Genomic DNA, 20,801 nt, shown 5'->3' on the forward strand with positions numbered 1-20,801 from the left:
ATGGTGGAAATGCTTAGCAGATCTTTGAGCAACTGTGTAGGAGAGACAGAGTTACCATTTCACATTGATCTTTCGTCAGAACAGTATAGTACTACATGGCTTATATATAGGATTTTGTATGGAAACTTACTGCCTATTCTAAATCCTCTCACTGTGTAGCCAATGTATACTTAAATGAAAATTCCCCTCCCAAGTTCCAATTTATGGTCATCTATCTTCATGATAGTATTATCTATGCTAAATATCATAGTCCATATGTTTAGTTACACAGCTTTTTAGCTTTATGAAGTGAATTTTAAATTTAAGTACAGTGTGAAGAAAGCCCTACTAAATAAATAGAGCCAGGTGAAACACATACACTTAAAAAGAATTACAATTTGTTCCAACCCTGATGGGAGGAGTGCATTGGGAAGCAAGCCCCACTGATCCACCAGTCACACCTTTAGTATAACTGTGCTATTCAATCACCAAAAATGCCATTGATTGTTTTCCGTACTACTATCCAGAATAAAAGAGACTTTTACCAGGATTCATTAATGAACTCTAAATCATCTATTCATCGCAACACAAGTTTCAAACATCGGCTGGCATCTGGAATTAGAACTTATCCTTTAATCTCAAAGACAGACACATACAACACAAAAAGACAAGTTTCTGCAAGGATGATGGGATTAAAAAATTACAAATGGGAAAGCTCGCCTATTGCGCCAGAGTCTCAAAAGAAAGAATAGAATTCAATAATTTCTTGTAGCCTATCAGCTTTCTTGTCAAAGAAGTTGAATTGTTGACAGTGTGGACACTTGGAAGATCTTCAGGCTGGATGTAGATCAAACTGGATCCGAGTTCTTAGAAAATTGGCCAAAGTTCAGCTTTTCTGAGTTTCTAAGGTAGTCAGAGATGCTGATATTTGGAAACTTTTATCAGATCCAAGAGCTTCTACTGACAGAGAGACAGAGGGAGAAAGGGAGAGAGAGAGAGGATCGCAAGGCAACCATTAAACATACAGACTCCCTCCCATAGTCTTTTCAATAATTAAGAGCATCTCCTTGAAAGCTTTGTTTGTCTTTTCTCCAAAGTCACTTGACTTTCTGTAGACAGCTAACATACCATAGCAGGCATTAAACTGCTGACTCAATTTCCAAGAATTAAGATGGTAAGCTCTTTTCCAGTCATCATTACAACATTGAAAAGACACCTGTATGGGTATATGAACAGGAAAGGTTCACAGACATGGGCCAAATGCTGGCAAATGGGAGTAAATTTATTTAGGATATCTGCTTGGCATGGACAAGTTGCACTGAAGGGTGTATTTCCATGCTGTACAGCTCTATGACTCTATGACTGTAAGTAAATGTCCATCCTGTTCCATGTCTTTCAGTTTTTTACAAAGTCCATAATTAAAATTGTGTATTCTCAAAAAATTTAGAAGGTAACTTGCGTTTATTGGGTAAAGTTAAAGTAAGGGATATGATAAAAGGTGAATAATTTATATATATTAATGTCACTTCTGGAATTTGGATTTCAAAATAGAGCTGGATGCGTGTTGGTTACACTTGTGAAGGAATTTATTTAAAAGATAAGGTCAGATAATTCTTTCAGAACAGCGACTTGAATCCAATATTCATCAGAAAATAGTTGACTGTAGACCCTCTGCAGTATTAATGAAAAGGTCAAACATTTGAATTCAGAACAGGAACCCAAAACAGGGATAAACATGAAAAGCCATTAGCTTTGCCTTTAGCCCAGAAGAATCTAGCATTGAACATTTGTTTATTCATTCAGTTCAGAAACAACCAGTTTAATTCAGAAGGCAAGTTTAGTTTCTCTCCTGGAAGGCATTCAGGACAGTTCAGGTAACCTGTCGCTTCAGCAGAAGGGTTTAGTTTGTGAAACTTCGAACTGGGCAAGTTTAGTAAAAATGCAACAGGTTTTCCACATACATAGGCTGTCAGACTTGTAATAATTTCATACTAGCAGACTTGTAAAGGGCTCATTGAATTGTATTCACAGTCCATGGCAAAGAAGCTGTAAGAAGATAGTTAAGTAGAAACTTCAAGAAAGGCTTGAGTCTTTGTAATGAATTGTGTCAGGAAACAGATTGAAAATGGTTTTGCTGCATGGATGTTATTCTAATTGTTTTCAATATTAGATACTTTGGTTTGTTCTTTTTCTTCTTTTGTCAAATAAAATTTCTTTTGTTGTTAAGGAAAATCTCTGATCGTTATTTTTCAATGACTAGTTGCTACATTCACAACTTACAATTTTACTCCACCCTATCTGACATTAACAACTGTAAAAAGGTGCCATGGGGGTGTGGGGAAGTGTTGGATGGGGAGGAGGAGTAGACCGGTGTGTCCAAAAGGAATAGGCCCTGAGGAATGCTGACAGGCCCGAAACGTCAGCTTTCCTGCTCCTCCGATGCTGCTAGGCCTGCTGTGTTCATCCAGCTCTACATCTTGTTATGAAGGGAAAGAAGTATGTGTGTTATGGTGGAATCCTGCTGGAGGTGGTGGAAATGGTGTCTTATTATCCTTTGATTATATATCAACAAATAATAAGAGCATGAAAAAAATAACAAAAATTATAGGTGATTTCATTTTTCATATCGATTGGATAAATCAAATTGGAAAGGGTAGCTATGACAACAAATTCAGAGTGCTTTAGGGATTGTTTCTGAGTACAATATGTCATGGACCCAATCAGGGAATGGGCTATCCCACACCTGGTAATGGGTAAAGTGATAGATTTAATAAATGACCTCAGAGTAAATGATCCCTTGGAAGTAGTGATCATAACATGATAGAATTTAATATTCAGTTCAAGAACAGGTTGGAAACAGGGCAATGGCCTAGTGGCATTATCACTTGGCTGTTAATTTAGAGACCTAGGTAATGTTTTGGGGACCTGGGTTCAAATCACACCACAACAGATGGTGCAATTTAAATTTAATAAAAATCTGGAATTAAGAGGTCTAACGATGACTACGAATCTATTGGTGATTGTTGGAAAAACCCATCTGGATCAATGATGTTCTTCAGGGAAGGAAATACCATCCTCACCTTGTTGGCCTACATGTCACTCCAGACCCACAGCAATGTGGTTGATTCTTAACTGCCCCTCTGGGTAATTACGGATGGGGACAATGAATGCTGACCTACCCAGAAATGCCCTCGTGTTAAACCATTTGTATCTCTATCACGTTGCCTTTCCATCTATGTTTGTGTTGTTTGCAAATTTGGCTACAACACATTCACTTCCTCTCTTCTGTGTTTAACTTAAATAAAGGGAATTACAATGAAATGAGGGCAGAGTTAGCTAAAGTTGTGTGAGTGAATAGATTAGCAGGAAAGGCAATAAACAAGCATTGCAGATATTTAAGGTGATAATTCATGATGCTCTCAACAAAAATGTATCCCATTAAGGAGGAAAGATTCTAAGAGAGGGATATACAATCAATAGCTAACCAAGGATGTTAAGGAGAGTATTAAGTTGAAAGCAAAAGCATATAAGAAGGACAAAATTAGTGATTGCCCTGAAGACAGGGATAAATTTAGAGTCCAGCAAAGGAGGATTAAAAAGTTAAGAAAAGAGAAAACGAAATGAGGGCGAACATGAGGAACATAAAAACTGACAATAAGATTTTCTTTAAAAACATTCAAAAAATGAGAGAGCAAAAAACAGGTCTCATAGAAAACAAAAATGAGGAGATAATTATGGGGAACAAGGGAATAGTAGAGGAATTAAACAGATATTTTGCATCAGTCTTTGTGGTGGAAGATAGTTTGAACATTCCATTAATACTAAAGAATACAAGGCAATAATTAAATACCATCACTAGAGAAATAATATTAGACAAACTATTGGGGCTAAAGGCAGGTAAGTCCCCTGGCCCTGATGGTTTGCATCCAAGGATCCAGAAGGAAGTAATTACAGAGATAGTGGATGTATTGTTATAATTGGATTCTGGAGAAGTAGCAGAGGATTGGAAAACTGCCAATGTGACACCTCTATTTGAAAAAGGAGGGAGGCATAAAGTGGGCCAATATGCTGGGATATTAAGCCAATTAAACTAATATCTATTTTTTTGAAAATGTATTGGAATCAATTATTAATAGTGGCAGAACATCTGGAAATTCATAATCCAATCAAGCAGAGATAGCATGGCTTCATGAAAGAGAAATCGTGTCTGACTAATTTCTTAGAGTTTTTTGAGGAAGTCTCAACCAGACTGTAGGGAGGGCAACTAGTGGATGTGTTGTATCTGGACTTCCAGAAATTGTTGACAAGGTGCCTCACAAAAGGTTAAGTAATACGATAAGAGGTGATATTGTTGGAGTTAATGCATTGGTGTGGATAGAGAATTGGCTGCTGGGCAGAACCTTCTTCAGATTGGCAACCTGTAACCAGTGGGGTTCCACAGGGATCAGTGCTGAGACCGCAACTATTTCCAATATATATTAATGACTTGAAGGAAGGAAGTGGATGTGCTGTAGCCAGATTTGCAGACGACACAGACATAGATGGAAAGGCAACGTGAGAGGGATACAAATGGTTTACAGAGAGATATTGATAGGTTACGTAAGTGGGCAAAAAGTTAGCAAATGGAGTGTAACATAGGAAAATGTGAAGTATTTCATTTTGGAAGGTAGAACAGAAAAACAGTATTATTTAAATTGAGAAAAACTGCAGAAAGCTGCAATACAACAGAACTTGGGGTACTTGTGCATGAAACACAGAAAGCTAGCACATGGGTGCAGCAGGTAATCAGAAAGACTGATTAAGATTATTTACTTGAGTCCAGTGAACTAATTAATTAATTAATTAATTGATTAAGACTGATTAAGTTTGACTAACAAGAATGTTGGCTTTTCCAGGGTTTGGAGTATAAGAGTAGGGAATTCTTACTGCAACTGTTCAAGGTGCTGGTGAGATCACATCTGGAGTACTTTGGGCAGGTTTGGTCACTTTATTCAAGAAAGGATATCATTTCATTGGAGGCAGGTCAGAAAAGACTCACAAGGATGATCCCTGGTATGGAGGGATTGTCTTATGAGCAAAGGCTAAACAGTTTGGGACTCTACTCACTGGAGTTTAGAAGAATGAGGGTGCTGTCATTGAAACATATCAGATTTTTAAGGGGCTTAACAGCAAAATGCTGAGAGGATGTTTCTCCTCATGCGTGTGTCTAGGATCAGAGGGCATAGTCTCAGAATAAAAGGGAGCCAATTTAAGACTGAGTTGAGAAGGAATTTCCTCTCAGGGTTGTGAGTCTTTGGAACTCCTTGCTGTAGAGATCCATGGGTCAGAGTCCTTGTGTATATGTGAGGCTAAAGTAGATAGATCCTTGATTAGTTGGGGAATGGAGAGTTACGGGAGAAATGGTGGAAAGTGGACAGGACAGTTCAGCTTTGATCCTATTGAATGGCAGATTGTGCTTGAGGAGTTGAAAGGCCTTCTCCTGTTCCTATTCCTTCTGGTCTTATGTCTTATGGCAGGGAAAATGATAACATTTTTACAGTTCTGAATGCGAGAGGGAAGTAATGATGCCATTGATTTACTGAAGAATGAGTTGTCGTGAGAAACCCATTTAAGTTGAATGCAAGGAATCTTCCACATCCTCCACAAAGATACAGGCATAATTGGGGACCCAGGTGTGTACTCATGGCTGCACATGTAATCTGAAGGAAGTGAGAGCAGGAGAAATGGTTCAAAGTGAAGATGAACTTGGTCAGGTGAGGAGGGTGGTTGTGGATGGGACAGTTCAGACCTTCTTTCCAGGAAGAGGTAGAATCTTGTCATAGTCAGAGTTATACAGCATGGAAACTGATCCTTCGGTTCAACTTGTCCACGCTGACCAGATATCCTAAACTGATCTAGTCCCATTTGCCAGCATTTGGCCCATATTCTCTTTAAGCCCTTCCTATTCGTGTACTCATCCAGATGCCTTTTAAATGTTGTCATTGCATCTCCTCTGTCAGCTTGTTCCATTCATGCACCACCCTCTGCATGAAAATGTTGTCCCTCAGATCCCTTTTAAATCTTTCCCCTCACCTTAAACATATGGCCTCTGGTTTTGGACTTCCCTAAGACTTTGGCTAATCACCCTATTCATGCCCCTCCTGATTTTATAAACCTCAATAAGGTAACCCCTCCGCCTCTGTCCCTCCATGGAAAAAAAGCATCAGCCTTTTCAGTCTCTCCTTATACTTCAAACCCTTTAAAACCGACAACATCCTTGTAGAACATAGACCATAGAACGGTACAGCACAGTACAGGCCCTTTTTACCCGAAACCTAAGGTCTATCTAACCTCCACCGCTACCTTATACTATCATCCATATGCCTATCTAATAGCTGCTTAAATGCCCCTAATGAGGCCGACTCCACTACCCTCTCTAGCAATGTATTCCACGCCCCTACTACTCTCGGAGTAAAGAATCTACCTCTAACGTCTCCCCGATATCTACCTCCTTTCACTTTAAAACTATGTCCCCTTGTAAAAGCTACCTCCACCCTAGGAAAAAGTCTCTGGCTGTCTACTCTATCTATACCTCTGATCATTTTGTACACCTCTATCAAATCACCTCTCATCCTTTGTCGTTCTAAAGAGAAAAGCCCTAGCTCTCTCAACCTTTCCTTGTAAGACCTTCCCTCCATTCCAGGCAACATCCTGGTAAATCTCCTCTGCACCTTTTCCAATGCTTCCACATCTTTCCTGTAATGAGGTGACCAGAACTGGACACAATACTCCAGATGTGGCCGAACCAGGCTTTTGTCTAGCTGGAGCATAACTTCACGGCTTTTGAACTCGATCCCTCTATTAATGAAAGCTAACACACCATATGCCTTCTTAACAACTCTATCCACCTGGGTGGCAGCTTTCAGGGAACTGTGAACATGAACCCCAAGATCCCTCTGCTCCTCCACACTACCAAGAATCTTTTTGTTAACCCTGTATTCTGCTTTCAAGTTTGTCCTTCCAAAATGAATCACCTCACACTTTTCCGGGTTAAACTCTATCTGCCACTTCTCAGCCCAGCTCTGCATTCTATCAATGTCCCTTTGTAACCTAGAACTGCCCTCCACACTGTCCATGACGTGACTCACCTTCGTATCGTCCGCGAACGTGCTAATCCACCCTTCTACTCCTTCATCCAAATCATTTACAAAAATCACAAGTAGAAGAGGACCCAGAACAGATCCTTGTGGTACACCACTCGTAACTGAGCACCATGTTGAATATCTTTTGTAAATCTTTTCTGAATCCTTTCAAGTTTAACAACATCCCTGTTATGACTTAGATTGCTTTCATTACAGTTAATGCATTTGGCCTACTATCTCAATCCTACTGCCTAACTTCTTTCTCTCTCGGAGATCCATGCTCATCAATCTGGTCACTCCTTTACCCACGCGTTCCCCTGTTATCAGCATAAATATGATCTTTTCCCAGCTGTTATCAGTTCTGAAGAAGGGTCACTGTGCTCACAACCGATACTCATGAAGAAATACTGCCATATAAGTTATTAGGACAAAAAGCTGCACTTGATAACCTATACCATGATATTTTAAAAGAGATGGCTACAAGAAAGTCGATGCAGTGCTTCTGGTCTTCTAGAATTTTCCAATTTTTAGAAAGGAAGTCACAAGGAAAAGAACAATAAATTATTTGTCATTGAATCTGGCATCTGTAGGAGGGAAAATGTGAACAGGGCTTTACAAACTGAACGTTGACACGTGCGGTTATGAAGCAAGCATTTGAGATCATGACCTCTGATGCAGCATTGTGTGAGATGTTGGTGGGATAGATTTCCGACAGCTATGGGGCTTCTTCACATTCTTGCACATTTTCTATAGATGACAATGGTCTTATGGAATATTCTCTGATGTCTATTTGCTGCTGCAATAGAATCCTGAGAAAAGATATTTATTTGTTTTGTTTTAGAAAATTTTCATCAATTCTTCTAGTTTTCAACTCCACCCATGCCAGTCAAAAAGTAAAGGATCACCACCCCCCCATCCCTTCACCCCCCAACCTCCTTTCAACAATCGAATCTTCTCCCCAAAACCCTGTGCTCAACAGCTTCGTACTCTGCAAAATATTGCAATGGGATCACACAAAACATAAGTCTTTAAAATGGCATCACTGAAGCACTGACTTCATAATATGATTGGGCAAAGTCAGCACAGTTTTATGAAAATAAAATTGTATTTGACAAATTTGTCAGAGATTTCCGACAAACTATGTTGCTTGGATAGATAAGCAGAAGCAGTGGAGGGAGTGTTTCAAAATATTATGGTTTCCAAGTTTTGTGAATGTTTCTATGGCATGGATTAAGAATTTTTAAGAAGTTAGTTCTTCAATGTGAACATCATCAAAAGAGCTAGCATTTGTTTTCTATCCCTATTTGTCCTTGTAGCAGTGCTGGTGAATGACCTTCCTGAATCAATGCAGACCAAGCAGTGTAAGAACATTCACAATGCAGTTATGAGGGAGATCCTGGGTTTTGAACCTTCAGATCAGCACGTCAGTGGATTGATAGTGTTCTCATTCATCCTCTGCCCTTTTCCTTTTATACAGCAGAGATTGTATATTTTGTAAGAAGCTTGGTAAGATTGCTTCAATCCATCTTGATATTCTTAATCATCAGCAAAGTGATGGAAGAGATTATCTACAGTGCTGTGAAGTGGCACTTGCAAAAGAATAACCTGCTCACTGAAGCTCATTTCGGATTCGATCAGGGCCATTTGTCTCTTGATCTCATTATAGCATTGATTCGAACATAGACAAAAGAGCTGAATTCCAGCAGTGAGAATGAATACCCTTGACATCAAGGCAGCATATGATCGAATATGGCATCAAGGAACTTGAGTTTAAGTAGAGAGAAAAGGAAATGGGTGTTGGGGAGTGGGTGTGGTGAATTGTCCACTGTTTGGAGTGATGAAACCATGCACAAAAGAACATGGCTGTGGTTGTTGAAGGGCAGGCAGTGCAGGAATCCCCTGTGGCCATCCCCTTCTCAAACAGGTAGACCATATTGGTTGCAGTTCCTACTATCTCAGACCATATTGGTTACTGTGGGAGGGAATGGCCTCTCAGGGTAAAATAGCAATAACGAAATTTGTGGCACCACGACTGGCTCTGCTGCACAACAGGGGAGGTAAAAGACTGGGAGATCTTTAGTGATAGGGGATTCGATTGTAAGGGGAACTGTGGCAGCAAATGAGAGTCTCAAATAGTTGCCTCCCTGGTGCCAGCTTTGAGGATGTCATAGTGCAACTGCAGGGCCTTCTGATAGGGAAGGGTAAACAGCCAGCAGTCATGCTATATGTCGGTACCAACAACATGGGAAAAAAGTGAAGTGAGGCCCTGCAGCAGGAATTTAAAGAGTCGGGTAGTAAACTAAAGAGGGAGAATACTAAAGTTGTAATCTCTAGATTATTTCCAGATCCACATGTTACTAAGTATAGGAATAGGAAGATAAATCAGATGAACTTGTGGCTAATGGGATGGTGTAGAAGGGAGGGCATTAGATTTTTGGATCATAGAGACAGTCTCTCGGGGAAGTGGGACCTGTACAAGCTAGATTGCATGTGAACTAGAATGCGTTCAGTATTCTTGCTGGGATTTTTGCTCGTGCTGTTGGGGGTGAGGACAGGATTTAAACTGATTTTGCAGGGCTTGATGCACAGAGTAGATGTAAAGTTAAGAGCCAGGTCCAATCAGATATAGGAGGATGCTAGGTCAATCTAGTAGGAGGAGAAGACATCGGCAGGATAAGGCATATGGGAGGTCTAGAAAGCTAAATTGCATCAATTTTAATGTAAGGGGTTTGACTGGTAAGGCAGATGAATTTAGAGCATTGATCAACGTAATGAAAATGATATTGTTGCAATTACTGAGACATGATTGAAGGAAGCTCGACATTCCAGGGTGTAGAAATTTCAGATGGAATCGGGGACAGCTGTAAGATGGGTGGGGACACTGCATTATTGATAAAGGAAATTATCACTGTAGTAATGAGGGAAGATGTTTTTAAATGAGGCCATCTGGGTAGAGCTTAGAAATATAAAAAGGGATGATTACCTTACCGAGATTATACTACATGTCTCCCAACAGTCAGAGTGAGATAGAGGAACAAATATGTAGGCAAAACACAAAAAGGTGTGAGAGAACCAGGGTTGTAGTTACAGGGAACTTCAACTTTGCTAACATTAACTGGGATTATTTTCTTGTGAAAGGATTAAATGGAGTGCAATTTTTAAAATGCATCCAGCAGAGATTTTTGTGGCTGTATGTCAATAGTCCTACCAGAGACAGGGTACACTAGACCTAATCCTAGGAAATGAAGCCAGTCAAGTGATTGAAATTACAGTGGGTAAGCATTTTGGGGCTGGTGATCATAACTCTGAAAGTTTAAAGTTCTCACAGAAAGGGATCACGATAGTGTGGAAGATAAGTGTTTAAATTGAGGAAAGGCCAATTTCAATATCATTAAACAAGACCTTGCAAACATAGACTGGGTACCGCTACTTGCAGGTAAGTCTATATTTAGAAAGTGAGAGTAGTTTAAAAACTGTATAGTGAGAATTCAGGACCTGCGTGTTCCTCTCAGGTTGAAGGGCAAGGGCAGCAAGTCTAGGAGACCATGGAAGTTGAGGGATATCAAAAGTCTGAAAAAGAAAAAGGAGGAAGCATATATCAGATACAGGTCTTTTAAAACAGAGGAGGCCCTTCAAAAGTACAGAGAGTGTAGAAGGTTGCATGTAAAGGAAATTAGGAGGGCAAAGAAAATATCTTCGGCAGATGGGATAAAAAAAAACCCAAAGCTTTTTATCAGTATATTAAGAGTAAAAGGAGAGGGTGGAAGTAATGGCCTAATGTATTATAGCTAGACTATTAATCCAGAAACTCAGCTAATGTTCACTAATGTTCCAGGGACCCAGATTCAAATCCCACCAAAGCAGGTGGTGGAATTTGAATTCAATAAAAGAAATGGAATTAGAAACCGACTGGTGATCATGAAACCATTGCTGATTGTTGGAAAAACCCATCTGTGGGAAGGAAATCTGCCATCCTCACCAGGTCTGGCCTCCATGTGACTCCACACCCACAGCGATGTGGTTGACTCTCAACCCTTTGAAAACTGCCTGCTGAAATGGCCTAGCAAGCCATTCTGTTCAACTGCAGCTAGGGGTGGGCAATAAATGCTGGCCAGCCAACATTGCCCATGTCTCAAAAGTGAATAAAAAAAATTACTGGGGAAAGAGTGGGACCTACTGGAGACCAAAGGAAAAACCTGTGCATGGAGCCAATGGATGTGGGTGAGGTCTTAAATGAATACTTCTCATCTGTACCGGCAGAAGAGAAAGACATTGTAGCCGGGATATCAGTTAGGATAGCGAGGTTCTAGAATATGTTAAGATTAATAAGGATGAAGTATTAGATGTTTTAGTGGGCATACAGGTGTATAAATCCCCAGAGCCTGATAGATATATCCCAGGTTGCGGAGGGAGACAACGAAGGAGATTGCTTGGGCCCTGGCAGATGAATTGCCAGCTGACTGGAGGATAGCTAATGTGGTTCCTTTGTTCAAGCAGGGCAAGGGATAGACCAGGCATTAACAGATCAGTTAGTCTGGCATCAGTGGCAGGGGAATTATTGGAAAAAATTATGATGGACAAGATTAATCAACACTTAGAAAGGCGGGGATTTGATCAGGGTTAGTTAGCACAGATTTGTTAGAGGGAGATCCTGCCTGGCTAACTTCATTGAGTTTTTTGAGAAGTGACTAAATATATTGATGATGGTAATGCTGTTGATGTGGTTTACATGGACTTCAGTTAGGCCTTTGACAAGATCCCATGTGGATGGCTAGCCCAAATTTTAAGAGCTCATGGGATCCAAGGCAAGTTGGCAAACTGAATCCAAAATTGGCTTACAACCAGGAGGCAAAGGATGATGGTGGAGAGTTGTTTTTGTGACTGGACACCTGTGACCAGCTGTGTACCACAGGGATTTGTGCTGGGACCCTTGCTGTTTGTTATGTACATTAATGACTTGAATGTGAATGTAAAAGGTATAATTAATATGTTTACAGATCACATTGAAAATTAGAGTGTTGTTGACAATGAGGAAGGCAGTCTCAGGCTACAGTCTAATAATGATCAGCTATTACATTAGCAGATGGAATTTAATCCCGATAAACATGAGGTGATAGATAAGGGGAGGTGATGGCCTAGTGATATTATCACTGGACTATTAATCCAGAGACCCAGGTAATGTCCTAGGGACTAAAACAAAAATTGCTGGAAAAACTCAATAGGTCAGGCAACATCTGTGGAGAGAAAGCAGAATTAATGTTTCTGGTCCAGTAACCCTCCTTGAGAATCCTACATCCTGGGTTCTGAAGGGTTCAGGGTTCTGAAGAAGAGTCACTGGACCCAAAACATTAATTTTGCTTTCTCTCCACAAATGCTGCCAGACCTGCTGAGTTTTTCCAGCAATTTATGTTTGTGTTTCTGATTTCCAGCATTCGTAGTTAATTGTTTGTTTTTAGTTTAATGTCCTGAGGACCTGCGTTCAAATCCTCCCATGGCAGATGTTGGAATATGAAGTCAATAAAAAGGAAGTCTGGGATTAAGAGTTTAATGTCGCTGATTGTCAGAAAAACCCATTCGGTTCACTCCTGTTCTTTGGGAAGTATGTCTGCCACCCTTACCCAATCTAATCTACATGTGACCCTAGACCCCCAGCAATATGGTTGAATCTTAACTGCCCACTTAGCAGTTCATGTGTAGGAGTTTATCTGAGTAGTGTCGCTGGCGCAATCATCTTCAATTTTCTCATCAATGACCTTCCCATCACAAAGTCAGAAGTAGAGGTTTGTTAATGTTTGCACAATATTCAGCATCTTTCTGGACACTTAGACCATGAAATAATTCATTCTCACATACAACAGATGTGAACGACATCCAAGTTTTACTTTTGCTCTTGTGGATCGTAGGCATTGGAGGCAAGAGACGGGTAGTAAAGACTGGCCTGGCCAGTGACAGCTACATCCTTTGAATGAATATAAAAGAAAATTTGGGAAGTCTGAAAAGGGAAGGATATACACAATGAATGTTAGGTCCCTTGGGAGTACTAAGGACCTTGGTGTCCAAATTCATAGATCTCTAAATATGTCAGCACAGGTAGACAGAGTGGTGAAGAAGGTAAAGGGGATGCTTGCCTTCATTACTTAAGGTGTAGAATATAGGAGCAAGGAGGTTTTGTTACAACTTTATAAAACATTGGTTAGGCCACAGATGGAGTACTGTGTGCAGTTCTGGTCACCAGATTGGAAGGTCACAATTGCGCTGGAGAGGACACGGGAGGTTCACCAGGATGTTTCTTGGGATGAAAATTCTCAGTTATAAGGAGAGACTGGATAGACTTGGGTTTGTTTTCTTTGAAGCAGTGAAGACAGGAGGAGGATCTGATTGACGTATACAAAGTTAAGAGAGGTACAGACGGAATAGATCATGAAAATTTCTTCCCCATGGCAGACGGGTCAATGACCAAGGGCATACGTTTTAAAGTGAGGAGCAAGTGGTTTAGAGGAGATCAGAGAGAAAAAAAATTCACCCAGAAGGTGATAGGCACATGAAACATGCTGCCTGAGAGTGTGGTAGAGGCAAGTACTCTCACAGCATTTAAGAAGCATCTGGATGAGGACTTAAGATGCAAGGACCAGGTGTAGGTAAATATAATTAATGCAGTTTGATGTTTGTTGGTTGGCATAGACATGGTGGGCCTGTTTCTTTGTTGTATGACTCTGATTTGCTAATTGTCTCAGCATCAAGTTGTAACAAGACATTTCAGCAGGATTTTATCAGAATAGTGTCATTGGCACAATCATCTTCAATTGTTTCATCAATATCAAAAAGAATAAAAAATCAAAACAGAAGTATAGCGCAGGAGCAGGCCTTTTGGCCCTCCAAGCCTGTGCCAATCATCATGCTGTAACTAATTTAAAAAACAAATCTTCTGCCCTTATTTGGTCCATATCCCTCTATTCCTCCCTAAACATGTAACCATCCAGATGTCTCTTAAATGTCGCCAATGTGCCTGCTTACACCACCTCTTCTGGCAGTGCGTCCCAGGCTCCTACCACTCTCTGTGTGAAAAACTTCCCTCGCACATCTCCCTTAAACTTTCCCCCTCTCACCTTGAACTTGTGTCCCCTTGTAATTGAAACTTCAGCCCTGGGAAAATGCCACTGACTGTCCACCCTATCTATGCCTCTCATAATTTTGTAGACCTCTATCAGGTCTCCTTTCAGCTGCTGTCTTTCCAGTAAAAACAATCCTAGCCTTTCTAAACTTTCCTCATAGCCAATGCCCTCAAAACCAGGCAACATCTTGGTGTAGAGGTAGTAGGAACTGCAGATGCTGGAAAATCTGAGATAACAAGGTGTAGAGCTGGATGAACACAGCAGGAAGGCTGACATTTCGGGCCTAGACCCTTCATCAGAAATGGGGGAGGGGAAGGGGGTTCTGAAATAAATAGGGAGAGAGGGGGAGGCGGATAGAAGATGGATAGAGGAGAGGATAGGTGGAGAGGAAACAGGCAGGTCAAAGAGGCGGGGATGGAGCCAGTAAAGGTGAGTGTAGGTGGAGAGGTAGGGAGGGGATAGGTCAGTCCAGGGAGGACAGACGGGTCAAGGGGGCGGCATGAGGTTAGGAGGTAGGAAATGGGGGTGGGGCTTGAGGTAGGAGGAGGGGATAGGTGGGAGGAAGAACAGGTTAGGGAGGCGGGGACGAGCTGGGCTGGTTTTGGGATGCGGTAGGGGGAGGGGAGATTTTGAAGCTTGTGAAATCCACACTGATACCATTGGGCTGCAGGGTTCCCAAGCGGAATATGAGTTGCTGTTCCTGCAACCTTCAGGTGCCATCGTTGTGGCACTGCAGGAGGCCCAGGATGGACATGTCGTCCAAGGAATGGGAGGGGGAGTTGAAATGGTTCGCGACTAAAGAATCCCCCTCGTCCTCACGTACCACCCCACCAACCTCCGGATCCAATGCATCATCCTCCGACACTTCCGCCATCTGCAATCCGACCCCACTACCAAAGACATTTTTCCCTCCCTGCCCTTATCTGCTTTCTGGAGGGACCACTCTCTCCGTGACTCCCTTGTCCGCTCCACACTCCCCTCCAGCCCCACCACATCCGATACTTTTCCCTGCAACCGCACCTGGCCCCCACTTCCTCCCTCACCCCCATCCCAGGCCCCAAGAAGACTTTCCATGTCAAGCAGATGTTCATCTGCACATCTGCTAATGTGGTATACTGCATCCGCTGTACCCGTTGTGGCCTCCTCTACATTGGGGAAACCAAGCGGAGGCTTGGGGACTGCTTTGCAGAACACCTACGCTCGGTTCGCAATAAACAACTGCACCTCCCAGTCGCGAACCATTTCAACTCCCCCTCCCATTCCTCAGACGACATGTCCATCCTGGGCCTCCTGCAGTGCCACAACGATGCCACCCGAAGGTTGCAGGAACAGCAACTCATATTCCGCTTGGGAATCCTGCAGCCCAATGGTATCAGTGTGGATTTCACAAGCTTCAAAATCTCCCCTCCCCCTACCGCATCCCAAAACCAGCCCAGCTCGTCCCTGCCTCCCTAACCTGTCCTTCCTCCCACCTATCCCCTCCTCCCACCTCAAGCCGCACCCCCATTTCCTACCTACTAACCTCATGCCACCCCCTTGACCTGTCCGTCCTCCCTGGACTGACCTATCTCCTCCCTACCTCCCCACCTACACTCACCTTTACTTGCTCCATCCCCGCCTCTTTGACCTGTCTGTCTCCTCTCCGCCTATCTTCTCCTCTATCCATCTTCTATCCGCCTCCCCCTCTCTCCCTATTTATTTCAGAACCCCCTACCCCTCCCCCATTTCTGAAGAAGGGTCTAGGCCCGAAACGTCAGCCTTCCTGCTCCCATGATGCTGCTTAGCCTGCTGTGTTCATCCAGCTCTACACCTTGTTATCCCAACATCTTGGTGTACCTTCTCTGCAATCTGCACTCTCTCCAAAGCTTCCACGTCCAAAACGACCAAAACTACACACTGTATCCTTTCATCATAAAATCAGGAGTGGAGATGTTTATTGATGTTTGAAGCAATTCAAATTAGCCTTTATTGTCACATATACTCAATAAGTACAGTTAAAAATATAAACGTTGCCACTCACAGTGCCATCTTAGGTACAAAGGTACCTCGGTACGGCTTCTTTAGTTACAAGATCTTAGAAAATAGAGAAATAAAATGTCCAGCATTGCAGAAAAAGACAATTAGAACCATGGTTTTCCAACCCAGACCATGCTGGTACCTAGCCTCCAGACCCCACCAGGCTCTGGCTCCCTGCACCTTGAGGATCATGAGGCTGGGAGATTGCTTCAGACCGCCACGCAAGGCTGAGAGGACGCCTCACCAGTCGACCTCCCTGGGAGGCTGCTACAGTAGGCAGGGAGACCGCTATGCCAGGCCAGTAGATCGTCATGCCATGCCGGGAGGCCCATTTGCCAGGCTGGGAGGTTGCTACATCACGCCGGGAGGCCGCTATGGTTGGTCGCTGGGCCAGGCTGGGAGGTTGCCATGCCATGCTGGGAGGCTGCTGCACCAGACTGCAATATTGCCATGCCAAGCGGTGAGGCCGTGCTGCCTGGCCTGGAGGTTGCCAGGCCATGCCGGGAGGCTGCTGTGCCAGTTGTCGAAGGCTGGGAGGCAGGCCAGAGGCAGGGAGTCATCACTGAAGGCCAGGGGTCATTGGAGGCTGGGAGAGAAGAAGATAGAAAAACATTAAGAGGATATAAAAGTGAAGAAAAATAGAGGAAGAATGGGTGGAGTGGATGAGCTCCTGCTGGAGTGTCCTACTCCACCGCCATCATTCCCATATGCAGGAGATGTGAACAACATCCAAGTTTTACCTCTGAAGGGTCCCACCCGAAACGTCAGCTTTCCTGTTCCTCTGATGCTACTTGGCCTGCTGTTTACCTTCAGCTCCACACTTGGATATCTCTGACTCCAGCATCTGCCAGTTCTTGCTATCCAAGTTTTATTTCTTCTTTTATAGATCTTTGGCATTGCTGGCAAGACCAGCATTTATTGCCTTTGCCTAGCTGCCCTTTGGAAGGTGCTGGTGAGTTGCCTTCTTGAACCGCTTCTGTCCAAGTACTGTAATTGGATCCATAATGCCACCACTGTAGGAATTTCAGGATATTGATCCAACGATACTCAATGAATGATGTATATTTCCAAGTCAGGATGGTGAGTGGCTTGGAGGTGAACTTTCAGGCAGTACAGTTCCCATATATCTGCTGCCCTTGTCCTTCTAGATGGATAGTGATCATTAGTTTGGAAGGTGCTGTCTAAGGATTGAGTTATGCCAGACACACACTGTCATAAACCATCTCCAAAAAGTCAATCTAACCATTGCCACTTGACATTCAATAGCACTAACATCACTAAATGCCCCAGAATCAACTACTGCAGGGGAGTACTATTGACCAGAAATTGAACTGGACCAGCCATCTAAATAATGTAGTTACACAAATAGGTAGAAGATGGGAATTCTAAAGTGAGTAACCAACCTTCTTTCTACCCAACAGCTGCCCACCATCAACAAGGCACAGGCCAGAAGTGTGATGGGATACTCTCCATTAGCCTGGATAAATGCAACTCCAACAGCATTCAAGAAATGTGACACCATCCAGGACAAAGCAGCCCGCTTAATTGCCATCTCATCCACCACCTTCACCTCAAACTTCCTTTAACCACTGCCGGACAGTGCTAGCATTATATATCCCTGTGAGATGCAATGCAGTATCTCACCAAGGATCCTCTTGCAACATCTACCAAACCCATGACCTCTATCACCTAGAAACACAATGGCAGCAGACGTAGGTTAATACCACCAGACAATCCAGACATCATACTCCTATATTTGATCAATGTTAAACTATCTTTCTTATCAACTTTCTAGTCAACTGGTTCCATAGATACTATTCTAAAGTTGTGAAGACAGTTCGGAGAAGTTGGGTCTGTTTTCCTTGGAGAGTACAAAGCCAAGAGGAGATTTAATAAAAATATTCAAAATCATGACGTAGTTGGACAGATTAGACCGGGAGAAACAATTCCTTCTCAAAAAAGGATTGAGAATGAAATATACAAAAGAAAGGTATAATAAAAGAAACTATTGTTGTGTGAGCAAAAACTGTTGCACAGTGAATGGACTGCCTGGAAAAGTGGTGGCAGTAGGTTCAATAAAGCGTACAAGGTTACGGGTGAAAGGAAAGGGAATGGCACTGAGCCATGAGTTAATTTGAAGAATCATTATTGATACGATAGGGCGAATGGCCTACTTCTATGCATAACAGTTTTTTGATTCTGTCATCTAATATTTCTGTTTATGGTGACATGTTTTGTTATACATTGTGTTCTACAGGTTAGCTGCAGTGAATGGGCAGACATTTTAGCTCCTAAAGCTGGATATATTGAAATAACTGTGAACAAATTGGTGGATATATTTATTGAAATCTCTGAAACAATTAACGATGCCACAAAATCTGATATTGAACCTGGTAAGGAAAATGCCATTTCAAAGGCACTTATAACCTATGAGATTAGAGTAGTCAAACCGGAGGTATTTAGAATTAGAATTTAGAATTATTGTCATGCGTGCTAAAGTACAGAAGTACAGTGAAAAGTTTATAATGTCACCTCTCATGGTGTCATCTTAGGGACAAAGTACCTACGTACACATCTTAGATACAAAAAGAGGAGTAACAAAGAACATAAGTTGCATTACCGTACAGTGATTCTTGGTATAAGTTAGAAATAAGACATAGTGAAAAAGATAAATGTCACAGCCTGATAAGCAGATTACAGATAAACATTACATTGCAGTAGATCAGCTCAGGGGCTTCCACACGTGGTTTGACCGGCCTCGCAATCCGCTGACCGTGAGTGCCGGACCCCAGTCCAACAACAATCTCCACTCCACTCCCTGCCTTCAGCCTGCTGCACACCTGCTCTCAGCCGCTCCGCTCACTCCAGGCTACCAGCCTACTCCACTTGGGCCCTCAGGCATTCTGCGCTGCTCCAGGTCTCCAGCCCACTGCGCTCCAGCTCTCATCTACTCAACACCGCTTCAGGCTTTCAGCCTGCTCCGCTTGGCTGTCAGCTGCTCCAGGCCATCAGCCTGCTCCACTCTGGCTCTCAGCCATTCTGCACCTCTCCAGGTCTCCAGCCCACTCTGCTCAGGCTCTCAGCCACTCCAGGCCTTTAGCCCACTCTGCTCCAGCTCTCAGTTGCTCCACTCCACTCTGGGCTCTCAGCTGCTCCAAGGTAAGTTTTCTTATTAAAAAAAAGACTTTAAAATCTTAGAAAAAAAGTGGGAAGGAAAGAAAAAAGTAAAAAAGAGAAAAAAAGCAGATAGATGAACAAGTCCTAGGCTGAGGAGTCCAAACGCTGCCTACCCTGCCTTTGCCATCTTGGAAGCCACAATCGTCGTTATCATTCAAGATATGTTGACTTAAGATATATTTCTAGCCATCTTAAAGAATTGTCAATATAGTGCATAAATATTGAAAACTCTGCTGATATTAATTGAAATAGTTAGAGAAATTAATAATTAACAGGGACATGATTTGATTCTGTCTTAGAAATTTGTTGTCATTTACCAAAGCCTGATTAATGTTTGAGACACGCTCCTGTGCCTGTCCATTTTTGAAAGCAATTGAGAACTAGCAACCCACAATGCAGCCAATTGAATTCCAGTTGAGCTAAGATTACTGCAGAAAATAAATATTCATGGTGTAGGGGCAACATTTTTGTATGAGTAAAAGATTGGTGAGCTAACAGGCATAGGTCATTTTCTGGTTAGCAAGATTGACAAATGGCATGGCACATGGACTGGTGCTTTATCTCAACTGCTTATAATTTATACAAATGACTTGGATGTTTGTACTAAAATTGAGGTTTCCAAATTTACTGATGACACAGGCATGAAACTTCCTTTTTATGCCCAGTCAGTTACAAGCCTATATAATCACTCATCCTGTGAAATGTATGGCTTAATCTGAATTTATTTGTATGGATTACCTCACTCAATAACATGCTTTTTCAGAAATTATTGCTCATTTTTAATTGGTGGGCCCAATTACTTGGGCACAATTGCTTCTACTAACAAATCAAATTAACTTAAATTACCCACCCTTTCAGACAAAATGTGTCTCTATATTTTGCCAATTGTAACAAAGTCACAACACAAATTGTCAAAAATTTGTAGAAATGACAGCACGTAACAATGCCATTTGGCCTATTGTGCCTGTGCTGGCCCATTGAAAGATCTATCCAATAAGACTCTCTTTTGCTACTCATTCCCTATCACCCTGTAATTTATTATTGAATTTGCTTCCACTGCTTTTTCAGGCAGCGTGTTCCAGATCAAACAAAAAATCACTCAGACAGTATAAGTTCCCTGGGGTTGTTAATTTGATCCAGTCAGGGAGCCGTGGCTGACGTATAAAATCTGGAATTAAGAGTCTAATGGTAACCATGAACCAATTGTTGATTGTGGGAAAAACCCATCTGATTCATTAATATCCTTTAGGGAAGGAAAATGCCATCCTTACCTGGTTGGGCTTACATGTGACTCCAGACCCACAGCAATATGGTTGACTCTCAACTGCCCTCTGGGCAATTAGGGATGGGCAATAAATGCTGCCTGATCAGCAATGCCCTCATCCCGTTAAAAAAT

The 20,801-nt window shown here is 42.3% G+C and overlaps 2 protein-coding genes across 2 annotated transcripts in view; both read left to right on the forward strand.

Moving 5' to 3' along the window:
• LOC109930964 (dynein axonemal heavy chain 8-like) overlaps nucleotides 1-20,801 on the forward strand; it is a 2,199,840-nt gene that overhangs the window by 544,020 nt on the left and 1,635,019 nt on the right. The gene's annotated exons all lie outside the window — the stretch shown is intronic.
• The window catches only part of LOC109918465 (dynein axonemal heavy chain 8-like), an 876,900-nt gene that overhangs the window by 322,338 nt on the left and 533,761 nt on the right, over nucleotides 1-20,801 (forward strand). The window contains exons 19-20 of the mRNA XM_048596621.1: nucleotides 18,486-18,621; nucleotides 18,947-19,387. Coding sequence (XP_048452578.1) covers nucleotides 18,486-18,621; nucleotides 18,947-19,387 — 577 coding nt within the window. The remainder of the gene's footprint in view (nucleotides 1-18,485; nucleotides 18,622-18,946; nucleotides 19,388-20,801) is intronic.

This window comes from Rhincodon typus, chromosome 5 (genome assembly GCF_021869965.1).
Source record: "Rhincodon typus isolate 14 chromosome 5, sRhiTyp1.1, whole genome shotgun sequence".
NCBI classification, from domain to species: Eukaryota; Metazoa; Chordata; class Chondrichthyes; order Orectolobiformes; family Rhincodontidae; genus Rhincodon; species Rhincodon typus.